The 19627-nt window shown below is 41.2% G+C and overlaps 1 protein-coding gene across 4 annotated transcripts in view; it reads left to right on the plus strand.

The window, feature by feature from the left end:
• The window catches only part of LOC137861057 (multiple epidermal growth factor-like domains protein 6), a 191551-nt gene that overhangs the window by 76526 nt on the left and 95398 nt on the right, over positions 1-19627 (plus strand). Inside the window, exons 1-2 of one of the 4 annotated variants that reach the window (XM_068692073.1) lie at positions 6128-7087; positions 7246-7349. The exons of 2 other annotated variants lie outside the window; for them this stretch is intronic. In XM_068692073.1, coding sequence (XP_068548174.1) covers positions 7292-7349 — 58 coding nt within the window. In that variant the 5' untranslated portion in view covers positions 6128-7087; positions 7246-7291. One more of the 4 variants, XM_068692072.1, reaches the window with a different exon arrangement.

Below are 19627 nucleotides of genomic sequence, written 5' to 3' on the forward strand. Positions count from 1 at the left end.
AAATCTCCCCCCTCCAAATGATGTTCATATTAACTGCAAGTAAACCTGGGGTAGAGCTGGCAGGGGGTTACTGAGCCTGAGCTGCCTGCCTGGTGCTACCGAAGAGGCATTTTGGCTGGAGAGTGAGCAGATTTCCCTGATTATAGCAAAAATCTGTGACTGTTTCTCCTGGCAGTGAATCTGATCATGTTTGCCTATGCAGGTGTCGCTCTCCATTACTCTAATATATCTTAGATTTGGTGCTCTTCGAAACACCTGGCAAATGTGGTGGGCTGAGCAATCGGCACTTTGCTGCAGAAGATGCGTTTGGAGGCTTGTCTTGGTTTTGGTTTGCCTCCAGGTACAGGCAGAAGCATGTGGACAAGGCAGCACGAGCAAATACAGCAGCTTTTGTATGACCAGTTGTTGACAATGGTCTTAAAACAAACCACCCCCTCCGGATATCCCTCAAAAGTCACTAGTGGTGCCTTTTTAAACTAAAATGCTTAGAAATAAGAAAAACCCGAAAATGGTGCTTTGATATAAATAGAAAATTCATGTACTGGAAGGCTCTGGCAAAAGAGGTTGTTTTTTTTTTAAAGAATAAAATTAACATCCCTGTATGCCATTTATCTTTATCCTTCCTAATTTGCATACTGGCAATCAAAATAACCTACTCCCCCATTCTTTGAATAGGCTTTTCAAGCCTGTTTCTTTTTTTAATTGCTCTATTTCCTGCTGGCGTATAAGATAGGGTCTTTTTTTTTTTTTTTTTTTCCTCCTTCATATTTGTGCTATAATAATTTTCAGATACATGTTCTTCTAGGAATATAAGGTTTTCAGTAGTATATTTTTAAAGCTGATTTACTGTTTTCCTTTTATTCGCTTAAGGGTTAGAAGCTTTGGGCAGATTTTAAAGTCTGTGTTTGATCTTTTTTTTCCTATGAAGATGACAGTTCATGGCAATCAGTGAGCTTTATCTCTCTGGGTTTCCTGCTAAATAAGTATCTCTTAATATGAAAGTGTATTTTTACATTTTAAACAGGGGCCGTTTCAGAAGTGGTTTTTAACTTTTTAAAACAATGATAATGGTAAAAGATAATCCCTTAAAAACATTAAAAACCTAAAGTTCATTCTTTACCTTCTATATTTTCTCCATGTAGGTTTTACAGTTGATAAGGAGGATGCCAGCAGGATATATGCTGTTTGTAAATCCAAAACTGAGTGCAACAATGCTCAGCCGTGAATGTGGGTGCTGGTCATGAAGCTGCTCCCTGTAATACAGCAGGTGACTGCTTGAGTTGGGCTTGTTAAAAAGAAAATGTTCTTATTTCACCGAGAGAATACATATCCTAGTCATTCTTCTTTGCATGTTGACATTTTCATTTGCTATTTAGAGAACAGGTCTTCTCTACATTTTGTGCAGGCTGTGCCTGTTGGGTTTGGATGTGCCGTCACGTCCTACTCTATAGAGCCCTGCTAACTCCAGCACCACCTCATCCTGCTTGCCCCTGGCTGTCTTCTCTTGTCTTGGGCTTTTTGTCATCTGGGGAAGTAGCTGTGGTTGGAACATCCCTGCTGCTTATTTACTGAGCCCCTTTTCTTCCTTCTGCTAAACTTCTCCTTTCAAGAAATACCCTTTGTCTTTTTCTATCTGCCACGTCTTGCCTGTATCCATGTTTTTCTTGTTATTCATTACCCAGGATAAAAATACCTATCGCTGTTGATTAGTGTTGATTACAAGAAAGTACATCAGAGCTTTTGCGTATAAATAAATTAATTTCATTAATAGCTATTGTTACCTGTGAAAGCTAAGGAACATGGGGAGGCTGCAGCACGTCTGAAGTGCTGGAGGTATTGCTGCCTTTTATCAAGTTTCTACTTTGGTGCAAAATTACTTGTAAGGGCCAACCCCAGTGAATCTGTATCCAGTGAAAAGGGGGAGAATTGCCTAAGTGTGAATCATTTAACCATGCAATTAGCACGTTCATTGGGAAGCACGTGAAGGAAGATACAAGAATCCTTGGGGGCACGCTGGTTGAATACCAATGCCTTAATTAAAATCCCTTTAAATATCTCAGCGCTCTGCAGTTGGGGCCACCTCTTCCATATCACGGGGCCATCTTTTCTCGTAAAGTATACATACAGCACAAGATGTTTATCTTGTACAGAAACACTTTCTTTTGGGGGCACGTAAAAGCCTGGAAGGCTCCTGGGTTTATACAAACGTCGGGGGGCTGTGAAGATCCATATTGTCCTCCCGCGGGGCGATGTGCGCCCGCGAGCTCTGTTTGGGTTGTCCGTCTGGTCTCCTTTCTTTGTTGAAACTATGAAATGCGCAACGTAAACACACAGCATAAAGAGCTGAAAGCAAATGTGTTCTATAAACTTCGTTGCTTCAGGCTTCGGTTTTTGAAAGGCTCTGAAGTGCAAGTTCCCAGCCTCCCTGCACCGGTGCTGAATCAGCAGCCGCTCCCCTTTCATCTCGCTGCTGTGATCCGTTCCACCAGGCTCAGGTTGGGTTGTCATCTTATCTGCTTGCTGTCTACTTTTGCTCCTGCTCGTTTCAGTTATTTTCTTCTCCTCTGTTTCCTATCCTATCTCTCAAAACCACTATTTTGGGACCTCTGAGCCCCGTGAACCTAAAGAAAGAACAGACGCTACTGCCTCGGAGTCCGCATTTCCTCTGGCTGCTGTTACCAACAGGACCAGAAACCAAGATGCAGCTCTCAGGTAGTAAAGTAAATCCAGGAAGACAACATTTTGGGAAAAAAAAAAAAATAGCAACTATCACAAGGCTCATACCAAATCTCAAAGCAGATTGCAGTGGGGAGGTACGGCTGCCCCGAGCCCACCCAGCAGTACCTGTCCCTGCTTGGGGTCACCTGCATGCCCCAGCTGGGAAGGAGCAGAGTCAGAGACAGGTTTTCACCTGGCAATAGCCTGTGCTTGGCTCAGAAGTGTCCCTTTAAGCAAGCCCTTCATGCTTATGTTGCTTTATAAAGTTTGTAAAGTTTTCCCATTCGATTTGCTGTTGCTAGGTGCTGGGTGTTGTTTTTTTTTTTTTTTTTTTTTCCTTTTTCCAGTGTGCTTGTTATGAAGAAGCCTTCAGCAGGCTAAGAATATTTTATAAGGTTAGAAAATGGTGTTAAATGTTAATTAGCAGTTGCATAATCCCAGGTGGCATCCTCTAACATGCACTCGTCAGTTTTTAATGAGTGTCACTCGTGCACATCAAACTCAAAATTAGCTTTCTTTCCTGAGCACTCTGTTTGATTTTCACACTCACTTCCCCTCCCCTTCTCCTTTGATGTTACTGACACAATATATCATGCTGGCATTTGCTTTGGTTTCATCTCCAATGCACATTGTCATGTAGCTAGTTAATCTGCTACATATACACATCCTCATATCCACAGAAGCACATCTTGACTTTTTTTTTTTTTCTTCTTAGGCATAGCCTCTGGTAACTTGAATGAGGGAATTTGGAAGCAAAGGGTTTTTAGCTTTCAGTAGGAGAACCAAGAGAGCTGCTCTTCAAACCTAGCTGGAGGTGACCCTCACTTACACCACCTTCCATCCGAATTAGAGGTGGAAGGGTATTTAGCACTCATAAATACAAGCTCATTCCTGTACGGGAATGCCCTCTACGGGTTGTTGGGTTGTTTTGGGGAAAGGTATACCTAAACGAGAAAGTTGCCAAGCCCTGTGGTGTTTGTAGGTCTGCCTGGACAGGGGGAGCGAGCTGGTAATTGTGGCTCGTGCATCGAGTCTCTGGCTGCTCTCAGACGAGGCGGCTGGAGCAGCGCTACCCAGACAGCTGGCAGCAGGGAAAGCGCCCACATGTAGGAGGGATGCAAATAAAGGGGCAATCAGGCTGAGTAAGAACATTTCAACTCCTACGGAGCCTTTCTCTCACCTTTCTCAGCTTGAGCAGCTCTGCAGCCCCACGTCTGTGAAGCGGCCCCTCAGTAAATCACGCAACAACCCAACAGAAGCTCAGACAACTGAATTTTCTTCATTGAGCATTTCCATTCGTTTCCTTGCTCTTTGAAAGCACAACTCCCCCTCCTTAGCCCCTCACTGCCTCTCTTCTACATGCACAGTTTCTCCCTTTGCCTCTGATTTTGATCATGTAAGTAATTTTACTTTGGTCTGCATTTTGCTTTGATTTTTATTTGTTAAGGAAGGAATCCTTCTAAGCATCGGGATGATTTTGTTTTGTTAAATGGAGTTGTTAGCTCACTTGGCAGGAGACTCTGTACAGACTTTGCTTTGATTTCCCCTAAGAATACCATGTGTTTGAAAAATATTGGCTTCTTGACACCGTCGTGCCAATGACCTCTCTTTCCAATAGAACAAACTCGGCTTTAAATTATTTTTATTAATCAAGATTTTATCTCTTACCAGAGATTGACAGTTTTCCAAAATCTTTTTGACAGCTACTGTTACATGCAAGAGGTGAACCAGAATTAACGATTAAGAGGTCCGGGCCTGATTCCCGCTGTTATTTACTGAAATCAAACGTGGGGGAAGCTCGCTGATCCTCACGCAGTTACACCAGTGTAAATGAGATTACAATCCAGTCGTGTAGCCAGGAAAATGAAAATGTCATGGCAATGACTTGTGTCCAGCTCCTGAAATAAACAGATCAAGCAGTGGTAATTACATTTTTCTTTCACCCTCTCTGCACACAGACAATTTTCACCATCTTTTGATGATCCGTACTGAAAATACATACGATAATAAATACTTCCACACTCATTGCTGGTTTGCAAGAGTAATGAAGTCTCTTAATAAGAAGAAAGTAGCAGGATCATACACAAGTTGTTGAAATGCCAAAAGGCCCCTATATTTTCTGAAAGTTTTCTGTTAAAAATGTCTGCGTTTTATTCAACTTGGAGCAAAGAGAAAAAATGCAAAGACTTTTTTTCACCCCCTTATCTCAGCAACATGCAGATGCCCTGATCATGGTCAGAAGACCAGTGCAGCCCCTGCCCAAGGAGGGAGTAGGGATAACATCCCACGGTGCAATGACTGCCTGCTCCCTCTGTTCTTCTCCAGTGCAAGTTTGGTGTTCTCATTGCATGGAAGAACTTAAAAGGCTGCTCCAATATTAATTAAACCCTTTTTGATGCTTTGTAAGAAAAGGCAATCCATTCTAATAGGAATCAAGCCCTTGCTGCTCCTGAACTTGCATCTCTTCTGGAGCCATCTGGAAACTCAAATGTAGTAGATGACTCTGAGACAGAAACTATAATTTTTTCCAGTCTGGACCAGAAGTTGAATGTTAAAAATTTAATGAGCTAGCTTGCTATTGTGGGATTTGGCATCCCATTGGAGTTTCTTAAAAGCTTTGAATAATAAGCAGTATCTATTAGGCGTGAATTTAGGCTCATTTTGGTACTTTGTCTGTCTTCAGGCTTTCGTATTTTGTGTCTCCAGGTATTTGGACTGCTGTCCACTGACACTTTGAAGAGATAGGCGCCGTTAAAGAGGCTGTATATTTCACACCATTTCTGTTGGTGGGTTATTAGACAAAATATCAGCTTCCTCTGGAAGATCTCCAATCATTTCATGTGTGTTTGTGGCCGAGCACATAGTGCCAGGCCTCCTAAAAGCAGGCTTATTCCTGTGTGTCTGCTCAGCCATCTGCAGCCGCCTTACAGTGCCGCCTGAACTCTGCCTCAACCTGGGAGAAGAGAGCAGGAAGGTGTTTGCAGTGCAGTGCTTCTTGTTCTGCTTCCTGACATATAATTATATATTTTCAAGTACTCATACTATAATATGTGAAACCTATTCATTTGGAGGGCACGATTTTTTTTTTCCTTGCTTTTGAATGATGGTTTGCTTGCTGCTGTAGGATATTCTGCCTTCTGAGAGACAGAAAATTGGTCAGTTCTGCCAATATTTGGAGTTATAAACCATTGCTTGAACTTTATGATAGCATTAATCCCAGTGCATAGATTGTTACTACGGTTAAGGCCCGTCTTATCAGCTCTAACAGCCCGTGGTATTGCTTCAAGCCATTAAGCAACAAATTGGCTGTAACAAATAATTTCCTTGCACTCCCCCCTTTGTAATGAGAAGTGTTGTATTTAACATGATGCTCTCTTCTGTGCAGTTGTCACCACCAGACAACGCCACCAGCTCCTCAGTCTGTGTAACTGCCCTGTTATTCCCTCTCTTGGGTTTTTTTTTTGGATGAGATGAGATCAATTGCAAAGTATTTTGAAGTGGTTTTGGAGTAGTAAAGTTCAGGAACCCTGTGAAATCTGTGCTTGGGTGTTTTCCTAGTCCAAGACAATTTCTAGGCCAGACAAATACAGACTGCAATCTGGTTTGGTCATCTATTTCCATGTCAACATGAAGTTTTATATGCTCATAAACTCGTTTACAGAAAGTCCTGGCAGAAGAGGAGTGTCAGAAGATGGAATTGCTGATGAAAAGTTCATAATTATTGAATGGAATTATTAAATAAAACTGAAGATGTGAACACATCAGAATACAACCCTATTTTGAAAGGAAACTCTGGAGCTGTGTTATGTCATCTTCTCACTTGCGTTGTGTTCCAGCCTGATTTATTCAAACTCTAAGTTGTGCACTGGCAAGAAGCAGCCCATTGTCCTGAACATATTCTCTGTGCTTACAGCTTGTTCCACCAAAGAGAGGAATAAGGGCTTTTGCAGGCTCTTTCATTGTAGTTTAAAGGAAAAAGAAACAAATGTAGATAGATACAGGGTATCTGAAGACACAACAGGATGGACAGGACTTGCCTCATGGCGGCAGCCCTACTTCCACGTGCGTCCCATCGACAGGTGCTGCACATGAACGAAGTCCCTGTCCCTGTGCCTCTGAGTGGGCACAGGTGGAACAAACACACTTGTCTGGATCTGGTGGGCCTCATTCACCCCTCTTTTGTTTCACTTTGTTACTCCATCAGAATTAATTTTGTTTCTGTGGAAATCAGCTGAGAGCTGGCCCAAACGCATCTCTTGAAACAGCCGAGCAGCTGGGAGCAATGAGCAATTGCACTGCGGGTCAGCATCACACCTGGAGCTGGGAGCTCACCAGTGTGCCCTGCTGTGAGATAGGCTAGGAGAGCGAGGTAGCTCTGCCTTCTTCCTTGACCACGTTATTTGAGTATCACTTTGAAATAAATGTTGGACTGCAGCTACTCCGAGTGATCTGCTGCAGGCTGATATAGGCTTTTCACTGACACTGACTTGGGCAGGGTAATTTAAAAACCTTTTCTGCTGCCTTTAGCCTTGAACAGCCCACAAAGCCAAGATGCAGAGCTTTAGAGGAAGGTATGCACCAGCACTGGCACATTGATGGAGCCATGGTGACACTGCAGAGGACACCATCAGGTGAGAGGTGGGTGGTGTTTTGTTATCCGTGTTAGCAAGGGAATTGTTGGTTGAAATTCCAGTGAGCTTGGAAACTTGCAAATTTGTTGAAAGCTTTTGGTGATGCAGGGAACAAGGATGTCATTTGGCTCTGCAAAACTTAAAACGGGAAGGTGAGAAGCAGGGGGGCTGATTTTCCTTTTAGTGTAACGTACATCGCAAATAAGTGCTGAAATCAGTGAGCTGCACAAGTGTAAAAATTGGAGAAAGCAAAAAGCAAACCTGTCCATTACCATTTAACTTGTAAACTCAATATATCTGATAAAGAAATCATTTAGAAATAATAAACATGCCATTTTTACAGTCACATTTCAGAGCAAAACCACACTTGAAGGGCTATAATTGTGACCTACATTTTGAATTATTTGATAAGGCTGACCCCCCATGATGATCTCGAATTAAAATCTTATAAATTACCACTTTCTGGCAAATAGGCTTGCTGTTATCATTTCACTCTGACATTTATTCTTTGCTGTGGGTCACTGCTTTATTACTGTAAGAGCTTTTGGCCAAGTGCTGTTCCCAAAGCATAGGAAAGACGTTAAAGGTTAATTTCTTGCAAACTGTGAGAAAATGTTACTTCTCATTCATTTAGACTTGCATTACTGAATTTGCATTCTTTTTATAGTATGTGTATTAGTATGTAGCTAAAATCCCTCACAGCAAATCAACCAATAAATTGCACTGAATTACAGTGTGGTAATGAATTGCTTGTCATTTGCTTTCCAACAACAATAACAATTTTTTTTAATGCTCTTGGCCAGACAATTAACATATCCTCTTGTGGCGTAACTCTGAAGTCTTTGGAGTTCTGCCTGCGGAGCATTTGGCCCAAAAGTTGCTCATGCCATAAAAGTTGTTTGTCGTGTCTTTATCTGCGTGTGTCTGGGGCTGTAGCCCTCTATAAAAAATTACGATGATGAGAGCAAATATTTGGATCTACTGTGTGCCGAGTCTTTGAGTGGACAGGCAATTCCCTGGAAACGCTCAGCTATACCTCAAAGACAAAATGGTTTTTGGCTGGCCAACACGAGGCCGGCTAGGCTAATCCCCACCAGGAAGAGCCCTGTGAAGTGTTTATTCACCCCATAAACAAAATTCTTCAGGGATTTGACAAGGGAACTTCACGTGGTGGATTTATTGGGATTTACCCGACCAGCCCTCCAGGTGGTGATGAGGCCAGAAGGAGGCAGGGGTGATGTGAATGGGTAATTGCCCAGTGAAAATGTTGTACTCCATGTGAATTTTAAGGTAATAATGTCTACCTTCCTAATGGAAACTTTTGCAGAGGGAACTGTTAATTATCTCCATGCTCATTTGGGATCTAGAAGGAGGTGAACAAAAATGTCATATCCATGTGTTGCGTGTGCAAGTACTTCTGCCCCAGGGAATCGAGGTTGTCCTTAAAGAAAAAAGTGGGGTACAGCATGGGACTGATACCAGCAAAGGTACCCCCACACCTAGGTCCCTTTGGTATTGCTCAGAGGAGTTCAGCAATGTAGAGGAGGAAGGAGAGAAGCATCGGCACAGCTCTATGCCAGACAGAAATGATTAAAAAATGAATCATGGCTTACAATGTGTGAGTTATCACTGGTGGTTCCCTGAAGAAATAGGTTAATAAAGTTGTGGCCTAATTAAATCACAGACCTTGTTTGTCTTCTTGCCCATTTGAGGCTGACATCTTCCAGACTTCCCCATGACACCGACCCAGAGGCTCGCGTGCCTCGTGCGTGGTGGTGGGAGCAGGTGAGATGCTTTGCACATGCGGTCACCAAAGCATTCCCCTTTTCCACAGGGTGGGGACTTGTACCAATTAGTTTATTGTTTACCAGTTGGGTTTGCAGATAGTTTATGCTCGGCGTCAGGAAACATCTGTGTGGTCTCTCCCGAGGCTTCTGGCATTACTCTACCGTCTAGCCTTCATGCTCGCCAATTATTTTGGCCATCTCGCAGTCTCCCTCTACTGCCAAGTTTGGAGGCTCCTGAAAATAGGTAATTAAATGTGTAACCTGGGGGTGTGAAAAATCTCTGCATCGTAAAGGCTCTGCTGCGCTTCAAACTGCACGAGTCGTTCGTACAGCACGAGGAAGATTAGCTGTGCTGTCAAGGATTACACAAGGTTTGTTTCAGTGCCAGTTACCAGCTATTTGTGTTTGGGGGGCTCCCAGGGGAGGCAGGCAGGTGGCACTCACTGCCCTGGCACTGGTGGATTGCTGCCACCCCGCCTGGGCCTGGCACTGGCAGAGACTGGAGCTGGCTCCCAGGGATGTGCTGGAAGAGTTGGGTGGCAGAAAGCAAGGAGTTCATCGCTCCTGGCACAGGAAGAGGTTCTTTTGCAAGGGAAGATTGGTAAAATACTATCATGGTACGTTGTGAGGTGTCAGTGTACAACAGGGGATATGCATGTATTGCCTCAGATGTACATCCTACTATTTATGGTTTTGTAAGGGTTAAGATGTGAATCAGAGCATTTCATGTGTCCCAGTTCACCATAAAGTGAGTCTGACCTTTTGAGATTTTATTCTCTTCTTTAGTTTGTAAGCATATTCCCTTTATGCTTTTATCCCGATTTAGAATTTATTTTGAATTAAGCTCATTGACAGTTGTCAGTGAAGGATGTACTTGCTGCTGCCCATGTAAAAAGAGTTTTTGAAAATCAAGCAATTCCCCAAGCCATGTTAATTCAGAAACATTACAGAGTTTGGAGTTGGCTCGTATTTCATTTGCAGTAAAATCACAACTTTTATCTTTCTTCAGGGAAAGAACGTATTTGCCAGTGACTGGACAAGAATAAGGATTTTGGTGATCAATTTTATAGTGCTAAGGCTATGGAATGCAAGAATTAAAGCAGCTACTGATATGATTATTATAGCTTTAACAGTAAACAGATGTGATGTGCATTTCTCACTGAGCTGGGTTTTTTGATTCCTACTCATATGTAAAGAAGTGCTAATGAGAACATTTTGGAGTAACTTCTCTGGCTTTTTTACTGTTTACATTGTATGTGTTGGAGGGCTTGGTTTGGATTTGGACTTGTAAACTTTTTTTTATACTACTCCATTAGATAATATGTGCTTCGGTAGGTATTTGTTAGGAGCTGCAAGGAGAAGAATGACAACAAATGTGTTGGAGATGGCAACACATCAGCATGTGACATTTGGCACTTCGCATTATTTCATCAAGGAAGGAGTTCTTTTAACTCTAATCATTTGGTTGATGTAAAGAACCTTAAGGATTTTGCCATTAAAGATCTCACTTTAGATACACACCATCTAGATATCTCTTGACTTTTGGACAAACTTGACGTCATATATTCTTCTCCAGTGCATTCCTTGTACAGCCCCACAGCCCTCATTTCTCTGCCAGTCTACTTGACAAAGACATCAACTGCTGGCACCTTCTGACTGAAGAAATCTGGCCTTTCATTGTTAGCCTGTTTTCGTAAACTGTCTAAGGATTTAGCAGCTGAGTAAGGAAATCCATTTGGTGTTGGGTCATCTGAGCTCAGTGCTGCAATACAAGCAATAATAATAATAGAAGCAATACAATATGGAAAGTGTCTTGAGCCTAGAATATTATCACTTAATCAGTGCACTTTGAGTTGCTTATAGATGCTACACCCGTACGCTAAATTTGGAATTTGCTGTGTTTAAGTGTTAATAGCACATAATCCTTTTTTTAAACTTGGTGGTAATTAAATTTCTGTTATTTAGCAATGTTATAAAACTTTATCTTCATACTATTACTGGAAATAAAACCAATTCTAATTTGGTTTGCTAAATTGAGACACAATTGTCTTATGTCTTGAAGGGACATGGTTTCCTTATTGGCCCAGACTTAATGTAACAGAACTGCAGTTTGGATTTATTTTTAAAAACAAATTATAAACAGAAATAAAACATTCAGTTGCTTTATTCAGTAAAAATAATTTATAAGGGATACAGATTGCAAACTAGTGATTTGAAATTTTTTCAGCATTATTCTCCAAATTTGTATTGCAAAGCATCTGTACCTTCCCCTGCCTCATAGTGTGCGTTGCATCACGGCTCCAGTTAGGTCTTCTATCAGTCCTGCAGCAAGGATTACAGCTGTAACTCCAATATCCTGTAAGGAGAGGATGCCACACAAATATGGGGGAAGTGGCAGGACTTCCATTTATTATTAAGTGTCTGACAAGGAGAAATAAATTAGTTTCAGAAACGAAATACGAGCCTTTCCAAATCTTATGCCAGGAGAGAAGGTGAGTGTTTCTCCACACTGTAGTAGGACTGGAAACAACTGCCAGGGGAGTGGGTTAAGGAGAATAACGAGGGTCTCCCTTCTTGTGTTGTTCTTCCCTCCTGCTCTCCAGCTGCTTTCAGCCCCTTGCTCTGGATGACTCTTATATTCTTCATTCATAGACAAACATATGAATTTGTCCTTTAGGTAAACACATTCCTGCTTTAAAGGATTCTGAAATCGCTGCCAGGTACAAGTAAATGATCAAAATGTGCTAACAGCTCCAGGTGTAATTTTTGGCTTATTGATTTTTGTCTGTGGATGGCTACAGTACGTTTAAAAGGAGACAAGGCAGGCAATGGAAAGCAGGGGAATATCCTTCAGTGGCAGGGGCTGGCCGGGTGACACAACAGATCTTCTGCTGTACAGTCTGGTCTTCTGCAAGTTGAAATTGAGAGATTTCATTTAATGCAAGTAGCAAGGATACAATGTGCAACTTGAAAATAAAGAAGAAATACAGTATTAGCTATAGATAGTCACTGTTAAGGATTCTCAGAGGCTGTTCGATAGGTGATTGTTCTTCTGACTTTAAATACACAATAGTACTATTTGAAAATCACTTGTACAGACGTGCTATTTCTCCTTGAGTAATAATGATTTACCAGCTTCTCTTTTATCTTTTGGGTGTCCAGGGCAGTAGCGTTACCACAAGAAAACTAAATTGAGTTTCTTATATCCTATTTCATTCTCTTTAGCATCATTTGACAGGTAACAAAATAAACAACCAAAAAAGAAATTAGATTTTCAAACTATGAAATAACCATACTTATGAAAATATATATATATTAAAAAAAAAAAGTTTAAGGTGCACTTCAATATCTTCAGTCACATGTACACAGAAAGGATAAGCAAAATATTAACTATATGTAATATTTATATAAGGGACATTTTGGTATTTGCTATATAGCAAGGACTTGTGACCATTTCATGGAGATTTCTAGACCTTGAGATTTACTAATCTTTTTGATTTGTCACTCTGATGGGATGGAAGTGCTCATGAATTTACTCTAAATAGAATTTTCTAATCATCGTTAGGAAAATTAGAAATATATGGCAGATTAACAAACCAGCCATTCATCTGTTGGGTTAAGCGTACTAACATGATCTTAACAAGCCATGTCGTCTTTTAACACATGCAAAGGACCAAATTATCTGCTGAAAGACTGACATTATGTAAATGTAACATTTGCTGGACCTCTAAACCCTGTGATTAAATTACTGTCTAAATTATTCTGCAATATGAATGTCGCCTACAAAAGGAAAGCTGTAGAAGGAATGACTGTGACATCTTCTGGGTTTGCAGTGTTTCCAGAGCGAGTGTTTGAAATGAACAGTTTGTATATATAACTCAAAACCTTAATGAAATAAGAAGAAAGCAAGCGGAGGATGTGAGGTGAGAAAAACTTTACATAGAGGCAGATTTATCCCAGGGCTTCAGCAAGACTTCCTTAGCGGAAGAAGCATGGCTCAATTAAGAGGGGAATTTCAGACACAAATCAAAACTTCTCACTGGAGAGATTTGTTCCCACCTTCCCTCCATGAATACGCTGGGTAGGCAGAGGCAGGTAATCAGCTTTCACTTAGGACGTTGCAAGACACACGGCTGTAAAACAGAGAAAATAAAACCAGAAGAGTGTGCTGAAACGCTGGCGTTGCGAGTAATTACGTCCCTGAAAGGCTGCAAATAAATCGTGTTCCCTGCAAATAGATGTCTCCTCATATACAATAACTGATCAGTTAACGTGTGCCGTATCATTAACTTGTGTAAATTATCTCAGTCATATCTCACTCATTCAAAAAATTAAAATCTAGCAGAATAAATGTGCTTCAGCAAATGAGGAATTGAGTGTTTTATTAATTGGCTGCTCGTGAGCTGCAACAGCAGCCGCAGACAGAGGCACTTTACAAAGGGCAAGTAACTGAGCCTTGTGGTACACCTGCAAGGTGAAACGGGTGGCTTTTGTGATGGCATAGCACGTGAGCCCACTGTGATGGAGGGTTAGTGTTCTTGTTCCCCTGAAAATCTGTTTTAAAATAACCAAACCAAACCAAAAAAAAAAAAAACAGGCTTGTTGCTTCCCTGGTGACTCCTTGAAGCTGCAGATGGAAAGCAGAACTGGGATGCTCCAAGGAAAGACATGGTGCCCACTTCCCCAGCAAGTTAGAGGTTTGTCTAAAGCTCAGCTTTATTTTTTATTATTATTTTTTGGAGCTTCTACTCCTTTGTGGAGATGTTTTTTCTGTCCCTTCTCTGTGCCTCTGTCCATGGGCAGGGTTTGGGGAGGCTGTGAGAGGATGGGGCAGCTCCGCAGCTGTTAGATGTTTCCTGCCACTCCTGCTCCATTCCTCATTCACCCATTGGTAAATACATAATGAGAGGTAAAAGGAGAAAAATGCATTCATTTACCTAAGGCAAGATGTTACATTACTGGCTTTAGAGTGATTGATTTGAGCTAAAGAAAACTGGCAGAAATGAAGATGCAAAAAGGGCAGCAGCAGGGGGAAAGACAGGTAGAAAAGCAAACCAGCATCAAGCAGAAATTCCTTTTATGTACTTTCAGGCCTTCCAAATGAACCAAAAAATCCAAATCAGACATCCACAATAACTCGTTATAGTTTGTAAGATGCCCTGTCTCATTTGTCCTGCTGGCTACATTTTTCTTTTTTTCCAGAAAATAGGCACTGTGCATTTTATTTCACCCTGTAATGCAAACCCCTTTCTAGACTTTTGGACTCTAGATTTCTTTTGTGCATTCAGAAATCTTTATTAGAAAAGTATGAGCGGTGCTGGCTCTCAACAGACGGATTTGTAGGCTTCTTTCCACATGACTCTTGTATTTTTTTTGATCAGTTTTTCTTCAACCTTTGTTGTTACCCCAAGGCTCCAGCTCTCCACCATCCCCGGTGCTATTTTGTAATCGCAGAGCCCAGTTGCAGGCCCTTGGAATCCTTCCCCATTCTCTCATCAGCTCCATGCGACCTCTCCATTCTTTTTATAAATTCTTGTGGTTTTAAGTTGAAATGAGCAGAAAATTAAGTGTGAACTTTTTACCTGCAACGCATGTGTTATCTTTTCTCAGACTGCCAGACAGCAGGGTTTCGCTGAGAGCCGTATTCGTTTGCGTGCTTCGTGTGCCAAAGCCTCGTATAAGAGGAGAATCACTTGTATGTACGTTATTCAAATGCTGAAGAACTCCAGATGTAATTTCCAGATTAGCTGCGTGTTTCGACAAGCCAAGTTATTGTGGCACTGTTTTCAGATGAAATAAACCTCTCCCAATCCTACAGACCGCTCATGAAAACTCGCTTCTTCTCCCCGTCCCTCTGTGTGATTTCACTCAGCCAGGCAGAGGATGCGGAGGATTTTGTTCAGGTCATCCTGCAGTGAGCCTACCTGTCCCAGCATATTGCTATCTGCCACTTAAATTGAATATGATAGGATTTATTTTGCTCAAAAAAGCTTTGTGAGTGTGTGTGTATGATTTTGCTTGTTTTTTTTTTTATTTTTTATTTTTTTATTTTTATTTGTAAAATACCTGTGGGTGACCTATTGGTTTTTCTTCATTCAAATTCTTCTCCTCATATGGGAAGAAAAGCAGAAAAGTCCTGGGGGAAAACCAAAAACAATCAAAGAAACAAACAAACAAAAAAAAGCCAAAAAAAAAAAAATCCAAACCTCTCCATAACTGGGAGAAGATTAAGCAGAGAGATGCCCTCGTTTGTGTTATTTCCTCCTTTTGAAATGAAAATCTGGCTTTCTGTGCCATCACACCAAAGGTGTCTCCAAGATTTGCTTCACTGTTGGTTGAAAAGGAAATATGTCTGGTTTGCTGCTCTCCACTCCCTGATCCAGCTTGGTCAGTGTCCCGTAAAAGCATCTGAAAATGGTGCCCCAAGCACTTCTGTTTGTGGTTAAAAATTTGAGAGGAAAAAAGACAAGGAGGAGAATCATTGATATGGTCCTTGTTTTTCCAACTTATTCATGTTTAGGGGGGCTAGAGATGCACAGGAAAATAGATGAGCTTAAATGTTATGAGAGTGAGGGCCGACCCTTTATTTATATCACGCTGAAATGTATATTGCTCTTAGTTACACCATAATCCATAGTAATTGAGGAGTTTGGTCATTTCTGGCACAAGTTTAAGTAGTTTTTCAATATCTTGCTCCTGAGCTTAAATTACCACAGGTTTACAGTTGTGTAACTATAAACTGAACTTAATCATTAATTTTTCAGCATTAAAAAGAAAAAGTAGGCTAAACTTCAGCTATAGATGAAGTATTTAAAATAATTTCCCAAAGCCCTTCATAAATATGACATTGATTCATTGATATACAGGCCATTAGCAGTTAGTCTCCTCTGTTCATCTATCATTTCAATTATCTCTAGACTTCCCTAGGGTCTTTGACAAATGGGAGACAATTTGCATTTGGTACATTAATGACCTTGGCTGAATTTATAATTCTCTCCCCCCCTCCATAATTATACTTTAGCATTTGAGGGGAAAAACCCACAAAAATATAGTCAGACGGTTTGTAATTTAATCAGAAGTGGAAGGGTGCTGAGAAAAGGAAGAGCTGGGGAAAAGGAAGAGTTGTCAGTCTCCCACTGCACTGCCCCAACCCTGTTGATTTCTTACTGGAAATGCTGTCTTTTGGTCCCTGCCCTTACAAAGTACAAGGGGTTTCAGAAAACGACCCTTTAAAACCTGGGGGGACAAAAAATAAAGCTTTAACAGAAAAGTAATATTCACCACTTAAATGTCCATGCTTTGATGCACTCACAGCACCAGTTCCCACCTCAGAAAGCTCCCTGGTCAACTTTCAGGATTTTGGGGCAGTGTGTTGCTTTTTAAGCACTGGGGGGCCGTGTATGTAGTGAATCCATCACACCCGATGAAAACGCTATCAGTGCTGTCCCAGGAATGTTTCCGGTTGTTAAAAATTTGCCGTTGCCGTCAGTAACAGCAGCATGGTTAACAGCAGATACAAGTCTTTGCCTTTTCCTTTGAACATGAAATCTCTGCAGCCTCTCAGACAACATTAGGTGGTAACTGTTGGCAACAGCTACGATGTTAGGAGCGACGTATGTTTCCAGCTAGATTTTCAGAACCATCCATAACATTACACTACATGTACTTTTCTCATATATCACACTTCCCTTTTGTGAGTCAGAATGAATTTGGCTGTCTCTTCCATGCAAAAAAGTAATTAGACTGCTTTGAATGTGAGGAATTTATTTTTTGATTGGAACTGAAGGGTGAAGTTCCAAAATGTGAAATTCCAGATTCACCGATGCTCCTGCTTCAGAGGGAGGCATGCGTAAAGCAAGAAAGGTCTTGGGTTTGAAGAGTGCCAACCCAGTCTGAGGCGAGCGCAGGGCAGGCTGATCTGCCTTGGTTTCTTCTGACGTACGCTGTACAACTGTTATTCCACATGCTGAAGAGCTGTCAGTGTTTGGTTTGAAGAGGCTTGGTTAAATTAGAAGCTCTGAGTGGTCTCTAAGAGTGAACGAAAGATCAAGGTAAACATATCTATTGATTTCTTTCCTCACCCTTCTGCGAACAGGACTAGGACTCCAAATTGTACACGCCTGTGGAATCTCCTATGCTCTGCACACAGATGCTGTGTGAATGTCTTTATTTCCACACAGCCAGTATGCTTTGATTTTTCACCCCTAATAGTTTTTGCCCTTTGATGTCTGTTTTTAATTTATTGAACATCTATAATATATCTTAAGAATATTAAATTTATTTCTAATAAATATTCTGCTTAAGAGTATTAACTTTAACACTGTGACCTTAGTGCTGCTCGCAAAATATGGTTGGTTATCTTGAAACCAACGACTTTATGGCTGTGTGTTGTGTTGTTATTTAAGATTTTACAACAGTATACCCTTTTTAATGGTCAGGAACATAAAAACATAGCTGCTGTTTGCAGAGAGGAGGGTGGAGGAATGGATGTTTTAACGTGCAAAATGATCCCATGAAAAGACCAACTGCTGTAGTCATTTTGAAGTTTTAAATGAATTGCACCATCTCATTGATGCTTTGCTGAAAACATATGTACATTTCTTTTGTATACCCCCTGAAAAAATTGGGTTTGGCTCCCCATCAAAACCAGAAGCCTGACATCTTTGTAGATTTAAAAGGCAAATTTAGTTTGGGTTGGAAACCAGAGTGTGAAGTTTGGGTTGCACGAAGCTGGTCCTTTCTGACTCTGGTATGAATCTGTTTTAACAATGCAGGATTAGCAGTTTCAGCCCTCTAATTTCTGCCTGTGATCACCTTTGACATCTGACAGTTTAAAAACCTTGAGATCACATTTTTATAACCAGAACTCCCGGGCTGTAAACCCAAGACTGCTACCTCTGCTAACGGCGACTGCTACACGTGGTGAACATATGTGCTTGCAGAAGTAGGAGAGGTCCCAGGTTCAAATGCTGGTGTCAGTCTGAGATAACTTCCAGCCAAATTGTTCCTTCTGCAGAGTGCCTGACTGTGGCATCATGCAGAGCAGGATTTGTTTGTTTGAGAGGAGACCTCTCTGCTGATCTATGAGGAAAGACCCCAAGAAATCAGAGCTGTTCTTTGCTCGTCACTGTTAATTTATCTGGAAAAAAGAAATCTTATTTTTCTAGTCCTTTGCTTTGAGTTTTTCACTGGTAAGAACTGCACACAAGCTAATGGTTCAGACATCTTTTTTCAAGCTTGCTATAACTCCATATCCAACGTAAGTGTCCTGCTTGAATTCATTAGCAGGGATTCCCTCCTAGACAAAGGATGCTTACCTCTCTGCCATTTTTGGATCTTTCTGAAATATTTAGCTCCCGTTTAGTATGAAATGAAGCAGCTGCATTTATGAATGCCCACTGGTGGCCATCCATCGAGGTGCTGCACAGCACTGCTTTTGGCATGGGGCAGGCAGAGGAAAGCCTGCCCCGCAGTGACACTAAGCACCAGTTAACAAGCACCCACTGGTGTCAAAAGAGTTAGAGGAATTCAGAAGATAAATTAGGCAATGAAGTCTCTGGGAATAATGACTTCCCTAGGGTTTCTTTACAAATTAAACTGATGAAGATTTAATCATTTGTTGTTTTTCATTTTTTCCATGGGTTCTGTTGCCCTTGACGTGTCAGATCAGTTACTAGAACTCACCGTGAGTGAGCGCAGCTAAGGGGCAATGGCATATGTCTGTGTAGACCAAACAAAGAGTTCTCATTTACGTTCATTGTTAAAGGATTGACCTGGTTGTGCAATCATCTTTCAGCCACACAGAGAATAATTACAGAAAAGTTATTTTCTGTAGTAAGAAGAAGTGAGATTACTTGACAACTGTAGCTAGCACAGGATTTTTGACAGGGTAGTGAGTAATTCTGCCCACATAGCTGTTAGGAAGGTCTTCTAGTGAAGAAAAAACAAAAGACAGGAGAGATTATTCAGGAGGAAATAGGAAGAAAGAAATATTTAACTCATTTAAGGCAGCAGCGGAGGCGTGCTGCTTGATCTAATCCCAGGCTGTATCGAGCGATGAGTAGAGTCTGTCCCACCAGTGATTGACATTGACTGGCAAGGACAACTATTAAGAAAAAATAAGAAAATGGGAGTTTCCATTTAAAACTCAAAAATTCATTCCAATTCTAAACCAGAAGCCAGGCACGTGGCATCCTTTCCCCGCTAAAAAATCCTTCACAATCATATCAGTATGTAATAGTTTGGGGGAAAAAAGGGAAAAAAATATTATTAATGTGATAAATGAACTAATTTGTGCACTTTCTTAGTCTTGTGTGCAATGATATTATGAGAGAGTAGTTTAGAAGGAAACTACCTGGCTTCTTACAAGAGGGATGCCCTGAAATTTGGGGTCATTAAATTGATATCTTTCACAGGCTGCACTGCAGCCTGTTTGGCTGGGGAGTGGAAGTGTCTGGACCCGTGGCTTCAGTCCCATTGAAACTGGGACTC

Source organism: Anas acuta, chromosome 9, assembly GCF_963932015.1.
Source record: "Anas acuta chromosome 9, bAnaAcu1.1, whole genome shotgun sequence".
NCBI lineage: Eukaryota > Metazoa > Chordata > Aves > Anseriformes > Anatidae > Anas > Anas acuta.